Here is a 14896-nt window from a genome sequence, read left to right on the forward strand (position 1 = left end):
TCTGAGAAGGACTCTTGCCTTTCGGGTGAAACCAACTTTGAGGAGGCTTTTACTCCAAGTTTCGACCCCAGGGCTCAACATATAAATAGAGGGGTAGGGATAGCACCAAAAAAACATCAAGAAACACCAAGTCATGTGCCAGCAACCCCGTCCCCTCTAGTTTATCCTCTGTCATAGTTTTCGTAGTGCTTAGGCGAAGCCCTGCGGAGATTGTTCTTCACCAACACCGTCACCACGCTGTCGTGCTGCCGGAACTCATCTACTACTTTGCCCCTCTTGCTGGATCGAGAAGGCGAGGACGTCACCGAGCCGAACGTGTGCAGAACTCGGAGGTGCCGTGCTTTCGGTACTTGGATCGGTCGGACGTGAAGACATACGACTACATCAACCGCGTTGATATAATGCTTCCGCGAATGGTCTACGATGGTACATAGACAACACTCTCCCCTCTCGTTGTATGCATCACCATGATCTTGCGTGTGCGTAGGATTTTTTTTTAAATTACTACGTTCCCCAACAGTGGCATCCGAGCCCAGGTTTTATGCGTTGATGTAATATGCACGAGTAGAACACAAGTGAGTTGTGGGCGATATAAGTCATACTGCTTACCAGCATGTCATACTTTGGTTCGGCGGTATTATTGGATGAACCGCCCCGGACCGACATTACGCGTACGCTTACGCGCGACTAGTTCTACCGACGTGATTTGCACACAGGTGGCTGGCGGGTGTCAGTTTCTCCAACTTTAGTTGAATCGAGTGTGGCTACGCCCGGTCCTTGCGAAGGTTAAAACAGCACCAACTTGACAAACTATCGTTGTGGTTTTGATGCGTAGGTAAGAATGGTTCTTTCTAAGCTCATAGCAGCCACGTAAAACTTGCAACAACAAAGTAGAGGACGTCTAACTTGTTTTTGCAGAGCATGTTGTGATGTGATATGGTCAAGACGTGATGAGATATAAGTTGTTGTATGAGATGATCATGTTTTGTAACCGAGTTATCGGCAACTGGCAGGAGCCATATGGTTGTCGCTTTATTGTATGCAATGCAATCGCCCTTAATGCTTTACTTTATCACTAAGCGGTAGCGATAGTCGTAGAAGCATAAGATTGGCGAGACGACAACGATGCTACGATGGAGATCAAGGTGTCGCGCCGGTGACGATGGTGATCATGACGGTGCTTCGGAGATGGAGATCACAAGCACAAGAAGATGATGGCCATATCATATCACTTATATTGATTGCATGTGATGTTTATTTTTTATGCATCTTATCTTGCTTTGTTTGACGGTAGCATTATAAGATGATCTCTCACTAAATTTCAAGATAAAAGTGTTCTCCCTGAGTATGCACCGTTGCCAAAGTTCGTCGTGCCCAGACACCACGTGATGATCGGGTGTGATAAGCTCTATGTCCATCTACAACGGGTGCAAGCCAGTTTTGCACACGCAGAATACTCAGGTTAAACTTGACGAGCCTAGCATATGCAGATATGGCCTCGGAACACTGAGACCGAAAGGTCGAGCGTGAATCATATAGCAGATATGATCAACATAGTGATGTTCACCATTGAAAACTACTCCATTTCACGTGATGATCGGTTATGGTTTAGTTGATATGGATCACGTGATCACTTAGAGGATTAGAGGGATGTCTATCTAAGTGGGAGTTCTTAAGTAATATGATTAATTGAACTTAAATTTATCATGAACTTAGTCCTGGTAGTATTAGCATATCTATGTTATAGATCAATAGCTCGCGTTTAGCTCCCCTGTTTTATTTTTGATATGTTCCTAGAGAAAACTAAGTTGAAAAATGTTAGTAGCAATGATGCGGATTGGATCCGTGATCTGAGGTTTTTCCTCATTGCTGCACAGAAGAATTATGTCCTTGATGCACCGCTAGGTGACAAACCTATTGCAAGGAGCAGATGCAGATGTTATGAACGTTTGGCTAGCTCAATATGATGACTACTTGATAGTTTGCTGCACCATTCTTAAACGGCTTAGAATCGGGACTTCAAAGACGTTTTGAACGTCATGGACCATATGAGATGTTCTAGGAGTTGAAGTTAATATTTCAAGCAAATACCCGAGTTGAGAGATATGAAGTCTCCAACAAGTCCTATAGCTAAAAGATGGAGGAGAATAGCTCAAGCAGTGAGCATGTGCTCAGATTGTCTGGGTACTACAATCGCTTGAATCAAGTGGGAGTTAATCTTCCAGATAAAATAGTGATTGACAAAATTCTCTAGTCACCATCACCAAGTTAGTAGAACTTCGTGATGAACTATAATATGCAAGGGATGACGAAAACAATTCCCAAGCTCTTCGCGATGCAAAAATCGGCGAAGGTAGAAATCAAGAAAAACATCAAGTGTTGATGATTGACAAGACCACTAGTTTCAAGATAAAGGGTAAAGGGAAGAAGGGGAACTTCAAGAAGAACGGCAAACAAGTTGCTGCTCAAGTGAAGAAACCCAAGTATGGACCTAAGCCTGAAACTGAGTGATTCTACTGCAAAGGGACTGGTCACTAGAAGCAAAACTACCCCAAGTATTTGGTGGATAGGAAGGATGGCAAAGTAAACAAAGATATATTTGATATACATGTTATTGATGTGTACTTTACTAGTGTTTATAGCAACCCCTTGGTATTTGATATTGGTTCAGTTGCTAAAGAGTAGTAACTCGAAATGGGAGTTGCAAAATAAACAGAGACTAGTTAAGGGTGAAGTGACGATGTGTGTTGGAAGTGGTTCCAAGATTGATATGATCATCATCGCACACTCCCTATACTTTCGGGATTAGTGTTGAACCTAAATAAATGTTATTTGGTGTTTGCATTGAGCATAAATATGATTGGATCATGTTTATTGCAATACGGTTATTCATGTAAGTTAGAGAATAATTGTTGTTCTGTTTACATGAATAAAACCTTCTATGGTCATACACCCAATGAAAATGGTTTGTTGGATCTCATGGTGATACACATTTTCATAATATTGAAGCCAAATGCAAAGTTAATAATGATAATGCGACTTATTTGTGGCACTGCCGTTTAGGTCATATTGGTGTAAAGCGCATGAAGAAAATCCATGCTGATGGGCTTTTGGAATCACTTGATTATGAATCAGTTGATGCTTGCGAACCATGCCTCATGGGCAAGATGACTAAAACTCTGTTCTCCAGAACAATGGAGCGAGCAATAGATTTGTTGGAAATCATACATACTGATGTATGTGGTCCGATGAATATTGAGGCTCGCGACAGGTATCATTATTTTCTGATCTTCACAGATGATTTGAGCAGATATGAGTATATCTACTTGATGAAACACAAGTCTGAAATATTTGAAAAGTTCAAAGAATTTCAGAGTGAAGTGGAGAATCATCGTAACAAAAATAAAAGTTTCTATGATATGATCGCAGAAGTAAAATATTTGAGTTACGAGTTTGGCCTTCAGTTAAAACAATGTGAAATAGTTTCACTACTCACGCCACCAGGAACACCACGGCGTAATGGTGTGTCCGAACATCATAACCATACTTTATTTGATATAGTGCAATCTATGATGTCTCTTACCAATTTACCACTATCATTTTGGGGTTATGCATTAAAGACAGCTGCATTCACATTAAAAAGGGCACCATCTAAATCCGTTGAGACGACACCGTATGAACTATGGTTTAGCGAGAAACCTAAGCTGTTATTTCTTAAAGTTTGGGGTTGCAATGCTTATGTGAAAAAGTTTCATCTTGATAAGCTCAAACCCAAGTCGGAGAAGTGCATCTTCATAGGATACCCAAAAGTAACTGTTGGGTACACCTTCTATCACAGATCCGAAAGCAAGATATTTGTTGCTGAGAATGGATCCTTTCTAGAGAAGGAGTTTCTCTCGAAAGAAGTGAGTGGGAGGAAAGTAGAACTTGATGAGATAACTGTATCTGCTCCCTTATTGGAAAGTAGTTCATCACAAAAATATGTTCATGTGACTACTACACCAATTAGTGAGGAAGCTAATGATGATGATCATGTAACTTCAGATCAAGTTGCTACCGAACCTCGTAGGTAAACCAGAGTGAGATCTGCACCAGAGTGGTACGGTAATCCTGTTCTGGAGGTCATGTTACTTGACCATGACGAGCCTACGAACTATGAGGAAGCGATGATGAGCCCAGATTCCGTGAAATGGCTTGAGGCCATGAAATCTGAGATGAGATCCATGTATGAGAACAAAGTATGGACTTTGATTGACTTGCCCATTGATCGGCGAGCCATTGAGATTAAATGGATCTTCAAGAGGAAGACAGACGCTGATAGTAGTGTTACTATCTACAAAGCTAGAATTGTCGCAAAAAGGTTTTCGACAAGTTCAAGGTGTTGACTACGATGAGAGTTTCTCACTCGTATCTATGCTTAAGTCTGTCCGAATCATGTTAGCAATTGCCGCATTTTATGAAATCTGGCAAATGGATAAACAAAACTGCATTCTTTAATGGAATTATTAAAGAAGAGTTCTATATGATGCAACCAGAAGGTTTTGTCAATCCTAAAGGTACTAACAAAATATGCAAGCTCCAGCGATCCATCTATGGACTGGTGCAAGCATCTCGGAGTTGGAATATACGCTTTGATAAGTTGATCAAAGCATATAGTTTTATACAGACTTGCGGTGAAGCCTGTATTTACAAGAAAGTGAGTGGGAGTACTACAACATTTCTGATAAGTATATGTGAATGACATATTGTTGATCGGAAATAATGTAGAATTATTCTGCAAAGCACAAAGGAGTGTTTGAAAGGAGTTTTTCAAAGAGAAAACCTCGGTGAAGCTGCTTACATATTAAGCATCAAGATCTATAGAGATAGATCAAAACGCTTGATAAGTTTTTTCATGAGTACATACCTTGACAAGATTTTGAAGTAGCTCAAAATGGAACAGTCAAAGAAAGAGTTCTTGCCTATGTTACAAGGTGTGAAATTGAGTAAGACTCAAAGCCCGACCACGGCAGAAGATAGAAAGAGAATGAAAGTCATTCCCTATGCCTCAGCCATAGGTTCTATAAAGTATGCCATGCTGTGTACCAGATCTATTGTATACCCTACACTGTTTTTGGCAAGGGAGTACAATAGTGATCTAGGAGTAGATCACTGCACAACGGTCAAAATTATCCTTAGTGGAATAAGGATATGTTTCTCGATTATGGAGGTGACAAAAGGTTCGTCGTAAAGAGTTACGTCGATTCAAGCTTTGACACCGATCTGGATGACTCTAAGTCTCGATCTAGATACATATTGAAAGTGGGAACAATTAGCTAGAGTAGCTCCGTGCAGAGCATTGTTGACATAGATATTTGCAAGATACATACGGATCTGAATGTTGCAGACCCGTTGACTAAACTTCTCTCACAAGCAAAACATGATCACACCTTAGTACTATTTGGGTGTTAATCACATAACAATGTGAACTAGATTATTGACTCTAGTAAACCCTTTGGGTGTTAGTCACATGACAATGTGAACTATGGGTGTTAATCACATGGTGATGTGAACTATTGATGTTAAATCACATGGCGATGTGATCTAGATTATTGACTCTAGTGCAAGTGGGAGACTGAAGGAAATATGCCCTAGAGGCAATAATAAAGTTATTATTTATTTCCTTATTTCATGATAAATGTTTATTATTCATGCTAGAATTGTATTAACCGGAAACATAATACATGTGTGAATACATAGACAAACAGAGTGTCACTAGTATGCCTCTACTTGACTAGCTCGTTGATCAAAGATGGTTATGTTTCCTAACCATAGACATGAGTTGTCATTTGATTAACGGGGTCACATCATTAGGAGAATGATGTGATTGACTTGACCCATTCTGTTAGCTTAGCACTTGATCGTTTAGTTTGTTGCTATTGCTTTCTTCATGACTTATACATGTTCCTATGACTATGAGATTATGCAACTCCCGTTTACCGGAGGAACACTTTGTGTGCCACCAAACGTCACAACGTAACTGGGTGATTATAAAGGTGCTCTACAGGTGTCTCCAAAGGTACTTGTTAGGTTGGCGTATTTCGAGATTAGGATTTGTCACTCCGATTGTGGGAGAGGTATCTCTAGGCCCACTCGGTAATGCACATCACTATAAGCCTTGCAAGCATTGCAACTAATGAGTTAGTTGCGGGATGATGTATTACAGAACGAGTAAAGAGACTTGCCGGTAACGAGATTGAACTAGGTATTGAGATACCGACGATCGAATCTCGGGCAAGTAACATACCGATGACAAAGGGAACAACGTATGTTGTTATGCGGTCTGACCGATAAAGAAGGTAGAGTATGTAGGAGCCAATATGGGCATCCAGGTCCCGTTATTGGTTATTGACAAGAGAGGTGTCTCGGTCATGTCTACATAGTTCTCGAACCTGTAGGGTCCGCACGCTTAACGTTCGTTGACGATATAGTACTATGAGTTATGTATGTTGGTGACCGAATGTTGTTCGGAGTTTTGGATGAGATCACAGATATGACGAGGAACTCTGGAATGGTCCGGAAGTAAAGATTGATATGTGGATAGTAGTGTTTGATCTCCGGAAGGGTTCCGGAATTCACCGCAAGGGGTTCCGGATGTTTCCCGAAATGTTTGGGCACAAGAACACTTTATCTGGGCCAAAGGGAAAGCCCACGAGGCTTTTGGAAAGTGCAAAAGGAAGTTTTGCGGAGACCAGAGGCTAGACGCCAGGAACCCTGGCGTCTAGGGGGTAGACGCCGGGAACCCTGGTGTCTAGCCCTGGAGTCCGAGAAGGACTCTTGCCTTTCGGGTGAAACCGACTTTGAGGAGGCTTTTACTCCAAGTTTCGACCCCAGGGCTCAACATATAAATAGAGGGGTAGGGCTAGCACCAAAAAAACATCAAGAAACACCAAGCCGTGTGCCGGCAACCCCGTCCCCTCTAGTTTATCCTCTGTCATAGTTTTCGTAATGCTTAGGCGAAGCCCTGCGGAGATTGTTCTTCACCAACACCGTCACCACGCCGTCGTGCTGCCGGAACTCATCTACTACTTCGCCCCTCTTGCTGGATCGAGAAGGCGAGGACGTCACCGAGCCGAACGTGTGCAGGACTCGGAGGTGCCGTGCTTTCGGTACTTGGATCGGTCGGACGTGAAGACGTACGACTACATCAACCGCGTTGATATAACGCTTTCGCGAACGGTCTACGAGGGTACGTAGACAACACTCTCCCCTCTCGTTGCTATGCATCACCATGATCTTGCGTGTGCGTAGGAATTTTTTTGAAATTACTACGTTCCCCAACAGGAGCACGGCGGCCTCACGAGACAAGAGCTCTCTGCGCGGGGGTGCTTCCACACGGCGCACAGGGGAGGCGGCAGACCCAGAGCCATCCACCACTGACACAGGTGAGCGAAGCCGCTGCACCTACGCGTCCACCAGCGGCGAGCGACGGGGGGGGGGGGGGGGGGGCTTGTAGTCCCTCGCGATGTGCCCCTCACCCTGGCACCGCACACACTTGGTTTTCTTCCAGCATTCGACGGAGATGTGCCCCCCATCGCCACAGTTGTAGCAGCAGCCGTAGAGCCCTGCTGGGATGTTGGATCTAGGTGGCCTCGATGAGGGCAAGATGAACCCCTGGCAACGTGGCTGTGCCGGCGACGACATCTGCCTGGCGCCAGGACTCCGCGGCCGCCGCCCGGTCTTGGTCTGCCACTCCGCCCTTGCCGACGGCCGGGGGTTTGAGGTCCCAGCAGCCGCGCCCTGGGAGATCGGCCCGTAAGGTGTGCCCAGCACATCGGGGACGAGCACAAGGGAGCGGATCTGGGGTCACGCCGGAGGGGAACGGGGCGGAGACGGAGAGCTCAAGGAGGAGGAAGCCGTCGAGAGGGAAACCCGAGAAGCCATCAGACAGAAGGGGGCTGGGCAGCACACTTGCCCGGAGGTGGACGCCGACACCTAGGCGAGACCTCAAGATCTCCACCACCACCCTCCCCGCGTTGCTGAAGAAACCTACACTACTATTTACACATGCCTAAGGCTCGGATCTGGATTCCTCCATTCTCCCGCCGTCGGAACAACGGCTGAAGAGTGAAGAAACCGCCGATCCGTATGTGACGGTCCACATTTATGTTTTACCTTTTCATAGGTTTTTACATGAGACTTTCTCCAAAAAGAAAGAAAACATGGCTTTGGTCTGGTGTTCAAGCGGGGCGTCCCGCTACTGTTCCGGCCCCAAGTCGGTCTGGTGAACCCTATTCCTGTGCGTCCTACCGCCTCCAGCTCTGCCGTGTCGATTCCCACTACAAACCCTCCCCCCGACCAGAAGAGAAGAAGAGAACCTTTCGTCTCGGCGGTCCCCCACTGACCCCCGACCCCGAACCCTCGCCGGCCCGCCCGTCCATGGACTTCGCGGAGCAGGACGTCGACGTCTTCGGCGAGGAATACGACGGCGCCGAAGCCGAGGCCGAGGGCGGAGGCGGCGCCTCCTCCGGCTCCTCCTCCCCCTCCTCATCCTCCTCGTCCTCCGCCGCCGCCTCCTCCTCCTCCTCCAGCGCTGCCTCCAGCGGCCGCAGCAGCAGCCCCGCCGCCGGCGGCGGGGACGAGGACGGCGCCGACGACGGGGACGGCGGGGAGTACGACTCGTTCGACGTCGTGCCCGTCAGGCCCGCCGCCGGGTACGGGGACGACGAGGAGGAGGCGAGAGATTTGTTCGGCTCCGACAACGAGGAGTACGTCAAGACCCCCGCGCGTAGCAACTACCTAGTTCCAGGTCCGCCTCTCGTTACTGAATCAGCCGCTAGATTCCTCTGGGCCAAGTTGTCTCCTCAGTATTTGGTGGGCAGAATTTCTTAGGAGATTGCTACATAACCCTACCCGATTTCTTTCTGATTGGCTGGTTTTGTTGCTCGTGGGGCTCTGGGAGCTGCAGTGAGCGTTTGGTCTGGCAGAATTAACCTTCTCGCTTCAGTACACGATGAACTCTCTTGCTGCAGACTTGTGTTTGAATCATTGTTCCAAATTTCAGCAGTGTATGTCAGGCTAATTCGAGCATAATGTTGGATCAAATTCTCTGCTAGCATCATCTTCTGGTTCTTGCTTAATTTTGTAGAGTCAGAGAGACTTTGAGTTACAAAAGCATTAAGCAGAACTACTGAAGAGAGTAGAAGAACAAACCATGAAACCATATATATAATTGGGTCGCTGTGAGTTGGAAAGATACATTCGACTATCTTCATGTCCTTTTTGGGTTGAAACTAGACAAGTATACTAAAGAACGGCAATCTGTAAATAACTAAAATCCGAACTTAATTCTGCAGTAAATTACAACTACGAATAAGGCTGAATCTAATCTCATTCTGTTCCCCAAACAAACTTGATCACAGTTTCTTCCACAGTACCATCTCACTAGACTACGATAGATATAAAGGTTTAAAAATCGAACACAATGACCAGCACTGGAAATGAGACTGTATTTCCATGCTTTGTGCGTATCTAGCCTAAATCATGCTCATGCTTTGTGTGTAATCTAACTGAAATCTACGGGTCTGCGCCCACTCCACCTACATATACTCCATTAGTGATACATAACGCCCATGCTTTTTGGTGAAGAATGTGATGACTGGATCGTTTCCCTTGCCTGTATGCTCGATATTCTGGGGACTTGGTAGCCAGTGCTTTGAAAAGGTTCAGTGTATCTAGGTTGGGAGATTGGGCATTAACACCCTCTTATATTTTTTGCCTCTGTTTATAGTGCTGCCCCCGATACGGAACGCCAACAATTTTTCTCGAGGAGGACGAGGTGGCAGGGGCCCACCTCTTCTTCCAAGGCCAGGAGGCCATCCAGGAGGACGAAATAATTTTGGCCATGGCGGGAGGTTTTCGTATGGAAATGGGCGTAATGTTGAAGGTTTTGTTTCAGAAATGAAACTTAATAAGAGTGAAGAAACTTTATCTAGGAAGGCTGTTGCTTTTCAGGAGGTGCATAACAGTACCATGTTCATTTGATTTTCATTTGATGTATTTGTTTTCTGAAGGGCTATCCTTTGTTACCTCATGCAGCCATGTGAGATTGCATGCTACAGCCGTGTTGAGGGTGGGGATGTATATTTTGATGATCGCAGCTTGGTAAGATATCAGAGATTCTGATTATCAATTTCATTGTCTATCGAGTGTAAACCTTGATTTCTGAATACATGTTCTTTTTTCAAAGAAAGTTTGCCCTAAAAGTTGGCCGTTGTACTAAACATCCTTTTTTGTAGAGGCTTTTCAAACGTAATATTTGTGATTATGCTGGTGAAGATCTCAATAAAGGATTTGAAACGTTTATAGAGAAAAGAGGTACTTCCTTTCTGAAGTTATGTTTGTTGTTTCTACATTCTAGTTAATACCACCAGCTCGATTAATGTAGAATATATTATCTGTGTTATTGTTATTGCCTGAAAATTGTTCCCTACAAACTCTGTTTCAGTTGTCACATAATAACCTACACACATTTATAGGAAGATCTTGATAGCATGGTACCTTTCCCTTATTCTATATGGTAGAGCCAACTGTTTTGTACTCCCTCCGTCCCAAAAAGATTGTGCGAGTCTTGAAACCTTAAGTGGACCACTTAAGGCATCTGCATAGATAAATTTTCTTCATAGTGAGTTTTCACTATTGTACTATATTTCAGCTGAGGTATTGCATCTGTGTTTTTCGTAAGACTGGATTTTTTTTGCATATAATAAAGGACATGAAAGAAAATAAATCTTCAAGAATTAACAGACTAACTGTTTCCAATACACAATGGGAAAGGAATGAAGTTATTGAAGTTAATTCCAAAAATTTGTTTCTTGAACAATAGGATCCAATTCAATTATTTGGAAGTTTTTGTTCCTCTTGAATTTGTTTTTATCTGAGAGCATTCATTCATGGTTAATGTGGTGTAATGCCAGATTTGGGTTCTCAAGGATTTGGCGACCTTCTTGCATGCATAAGAAATTCAAATCTACCTCTTCAGAATATACATTTTGTGGTAAAATGCATTATTGCCAACTTCATATCTGTTATTTCGGTATGCTATGCTTAGAATTTCTGATCATGTATGCTCCTCTTGCAGACGTATCGCAACAACCTTAACAAGGTATGGTCCTCCCAGTGCAGACTATTTAAATCATAACATCTTTTCTTTTCCGTTGCTGTAACTTATGTTTGTCCATGTAGAAGAGTCGGGTAGTTATCCTTACAGCTTACACTGGTTTTTGTATCTTGTTTAATCTAATGACAGATGCACATATACTCCCTCCGTTCCATAATGTAGTGCATATAGATTTTTAGAAAAGTCAAACCTCACAAACTTTGACCAAGTTTGTGGAGAAAAACATTTACATCTAGAATACCTAACATATATCATTAGATTCATCATAAGATGTAGCTTCGTATTTTATATATTTGATATTGTAGATATAAATAGTTTTCTTCTCTATAAAATTGGTTAAGGTTTGCAAAGATTGACTTTTCAAAAAATCTATATGTACTAATTATGGAACGGAGGGAGTATTTTGCAGGACACTGTAATAAAACTTTGTTCTGTGTAATTTCTTTTACTATGCTTGTCTGCTGACAGTCTTATGTGACTATTTGTAAAATCGTCAGATATTGGCCACGGCTTATCTAAAAGAACCATGGAAGATGGGTGTGCACAAAAGAAATGGTGTTGTATACCTTGATGTCCATAAACTCCCTGAAAGACCACAGAGTGAAATTGACCGCAGGAGGTGACTCTCCCTCCTCCCCCCCCCCCCCCCCCCCCACCCCCACCCCCCGCGCGGCGTTCTTGTTGGCAATAGGAAGAGTTACAAAGCAAGTAGTGTTATGATAATCTTACCTATGCAAGGGGTATTTTGTTAAGTTTGAGTTTGATGGTGCTGATTTCTCTCTTCCTCTCTGGCATTAGGAAGATTTAGTTACAAAAAAAAATAGTCGGAATTTAGTATGCTAATATGGTGATGCTTTGAGTTTGTATTAGTTCTTATAGGAATTGTGATAGCCCAAGGGTTATCTTTCCAATTTGAGTTCTTAATGCTGATTTAATTGTTTGGCGATTTTCTGATCTTGATATCATGTAATAAAATATGGTTGTCTAAAATGTTAGTATCTCTGGGAAGGTTGGAAATGTGTGAAGGGCTGCATGTCATTCTCATCATTTGCCTGTTAAATTAGCTGGTGCCTTGATGTTTGTAATCATATTCGGAATTGTCATCATTACAGCGGATTAATCTCTAATGAATATCAATTTGATGTACCTTTTCTTGCTGGTGCTATGTTTGATCCTCAGATGTTTTTGGGGCTATTCTTTTGAAAATCTTGCCACTGAGAACTCCATTGACGAAGACGGAAGCGGTATTGATGCTAATGTAGAGTATTGTTCTGTAATAAAGACGAAATTGGGCGCGCATCGCATTGTCATGGGTGCTGAGATGGACTGCTGTGATTCAACCGACGATGGTAGGCGGTTCTATGTGGAGTTGAAAACAAGCAGAGAGGTCGTTCTTCTTTTCCATGAGCTTCCAGTGTTCTGATACCACATATATTCAATCTAGTCACCATTCTGAATTTTGTAACAGCTGGAGTATCATACAGTGGAAAAATTTGAGAAAGAGAAGTTACTTAGGTTTTGGGTAATTTCTTGTCCTCTTATTTTTTGTAGCTATTGCATGACACCATTTTTTTTATCATAACTATCGTTTGCAACTTATTCTGTTCTCTTCCACAGCGTGAAATCCTATATTGAGACTGTGCTCCATATGATCTTAGAACAGTTCCTTTTATTAAGTTTCTTACATTTTTAATTGACCCCCTTAAGTTCTGAGGATGATTTGTTTCTTGTATGCGGGGACTGAGGATATATGCTAACAACTTTACATGGCCATCTTGTTATGATTCTCTCTGCGATCACAACTTCAGCTTCATAGTATTTTATCTTCAGAAGTCATATCTACTATATATAGCTTGAAACATTAACTTTTACTTTACTGAATATTACAGATTCAATCATTCCTTGCTGGCGTGTCGTATGTTGTCGTGGGATTCAGGTAGCATTCAATCATCACGACATTCTTTGTTAGTACTTCAAGCTTCCTGTCAGAGAATAATACATCAGAGCTTTAGTATATATCAAATTATCTATTATAACAGGCCTAATGATACATAACTTTTTTGAGTTTGTAGTTCCTTCAGTTTAATTTGTTTGACCACTTTTCAAGCATTTTGTTCAAACTTTTATGCTTACTGTCTAACACACTGCATGCTACATAACCTGTGGTTTTTGCTTAATAATGAGACATTCAACCAGAAAGACATTCAAATTCCAATCCTCTAATATTGGCTATATGGTTGATACAATTAGGAAGGGGAGTACGATTACCTTTTCTGTCTGACTCTGTTCAGTGTTGTTTGTGATGTGTAGATGGATTGGCTGCAATGTTCAAAATTGGTTTTAACTTGATCAAGTTACACTCCTCTTTTTTTGGCTTTGCAGGAATGATGCTGGTGTACTTATACGAACTGAGAGACTAAGAACTAAAGATATTACACAAAAAGTGAAAGCAAAGAACTACTGGCAGGTATACTAAATTAATTCCGTGTTGTTCATTCACAACAGTGGAGTCTATGATATGTAAGGAAGAACATGAGTGTGTGAGTATAATATTAGGACTTAGAAGCGCATAATAACCTATATAGAAAGTCGAATAACTGGTTTGTCTTGCCAAATCTTAAATAATAGTGGAAAGGAGTGTACACTTGCCATTACTCTGATGCTGCAGTCCCTTTTTCTGTTTTGACGCGTAGGATAACTGATAACTGCCCTCTTTTGTAGGAGAGTACCAAATTACTTGCTATGCAACATATGTGACTAGCTTAATTTTAATTAAATGTATGGTTCTAAATTACTTTCTTGCACTTCCCACTGTAATATTCAGGGTGGTGTCTGCTTGGCCTTTGCTGACGAGGTTTTATGCTGGCTGTATGGCACTGTCAAAGAAAGTGAGAATTCCTTCACCACTCTTACTAGATGCATCTTCACCTTCCTCTCTCAAAAATATGCACTTGTTGCCATTCATAATCCCGAGTAGTTCTCTTCATGTGCGTGATATCGTTTGCCCCATGTCTTGCAGATGAAGACTATGTTCTGCAATTTGCACACCCGTTCCATCGATTGGAACTATTAAAAGCCCAGTCTCCATGCCCCGAGGCAATAACTCTGCATGTGGAACAGCTCACCGGTGCAACAAACTAGATCTGTTCCCTAGCAAAGCTTCGGCGCTGATGTTTCGCTAAACGGACAGCTTTGAGGGACCTTACGTAACAGCGTCGCGTCTTAGAATGGTTCGAGCTATAGTTCGAGGGGCTGATGCGGATGCATAAGAGACTGACGGTGTCATGCTATATGTTCGGTCGGTAACTGGAGGCAGTACGGTCACGGTTTGCTCTTTGAGTGTCCAAAGAGATTTTGAAGCCATCGAACACTGTATTTCTTCTGTAATACCAAGTTATAAATTAGGGAAGTGCAGAGTTACACTGCCATTGTAACGGTTCATCGCTCAAGGCACCAACGATGTGTAACTTTTGTACCAATGATGATATTGAATTTTAAAGACGGATGCTGCCATGCCATGGTAACATGCCAAGAACACCCCTTGGAGTTATTTAACTAGCGGTATATGCTAAGAGTTTCTTTTCGGACGGTGTGTTTTGACTCCTAGGCTCATCTGAGCCCGAAGTGAACAGTAAATTCGCCAAAAATAGTAAAAAAATTCAATTCTTTTTGTGGTGAAAGATGCTTGAGTTCGTGATGTATGTGCAAAAATTCAGAGCATTTGAACATCTGACGAGC

At 42.8% G+C, this 14896-nt stretch overlaps 1 protein-coding gene across 1 annotated transcript; it reads left to right on the top strand.

The window, feature by feature from the left end:
- Positions 1-8403: 8403 nt before the first annotated feature.
- LOC125516636 (NAD-capped RNA hydrolase DXO1-like) lies at positions 8404-14695 on the top strand. Its single transcript, XM_048682005.2, has 13 exons — positions 8404-8788; positions 9770-9996; positions 10078-10143; positions 10278-10356; positions 10956-11035; positions 11120-11143; positions 11656-11777; positions 12338-12545; positions 12627-12680; positions 13048-13094; positions 13541-13625; positions 13983-14046; positions 14178-14695. The coding sequence occupies exons 1-13, from the start codon at positions 8419-8421 to the stop codon at positions 14297-14299; spliced, it is 1548 nt and encodes a 515-aa protein (XP_048537962.1). The 5' UTR covers positions 8404-8418; the 3' UTR covers positions 14300-14695.
- Positions 14696-14896: the final 201 nt, after the last annotated feature.

The sequence above is a fragment of the Triticum urartu genome, chromosome 1A (genome assembly GCF_056163025.1).
Source record: "Triticum urartu cultivar PI428250 chromosome 1A, HENAU_Tu73, whole genome shotgun sequence".
Classification (NCBI taxonomy): domain Eukaryota; kingdom Viridiplantae; phylum Streptophyta; class Magnoliopsida; order Poales; family Poaceae; genus Triticum; species Triticum urartu.

Coding starts and splice junctions, on each gene's coding strand:
- LOC125516636 (XM_048682005.2), top strand. CDS start 8,419: ATGGACTTCGCGGAGCAGGACGTCGACGTCTTCGGCGAGGAATACGAC. Junction 11,036..11,119: donor TTCAGAATATACATTTTGTG/GTAAAATGCATT, acceptor CTCCTCTTGCAG/ACGTATCGCAACAACCTTAA. Junction 12,546..12,626: donor AGTTGAAAACAAGCAGAGAG/GTCGTTCTTCTT, acceptor ATTTTGTAACAG/CTGGAGTATCATACAGTGGA.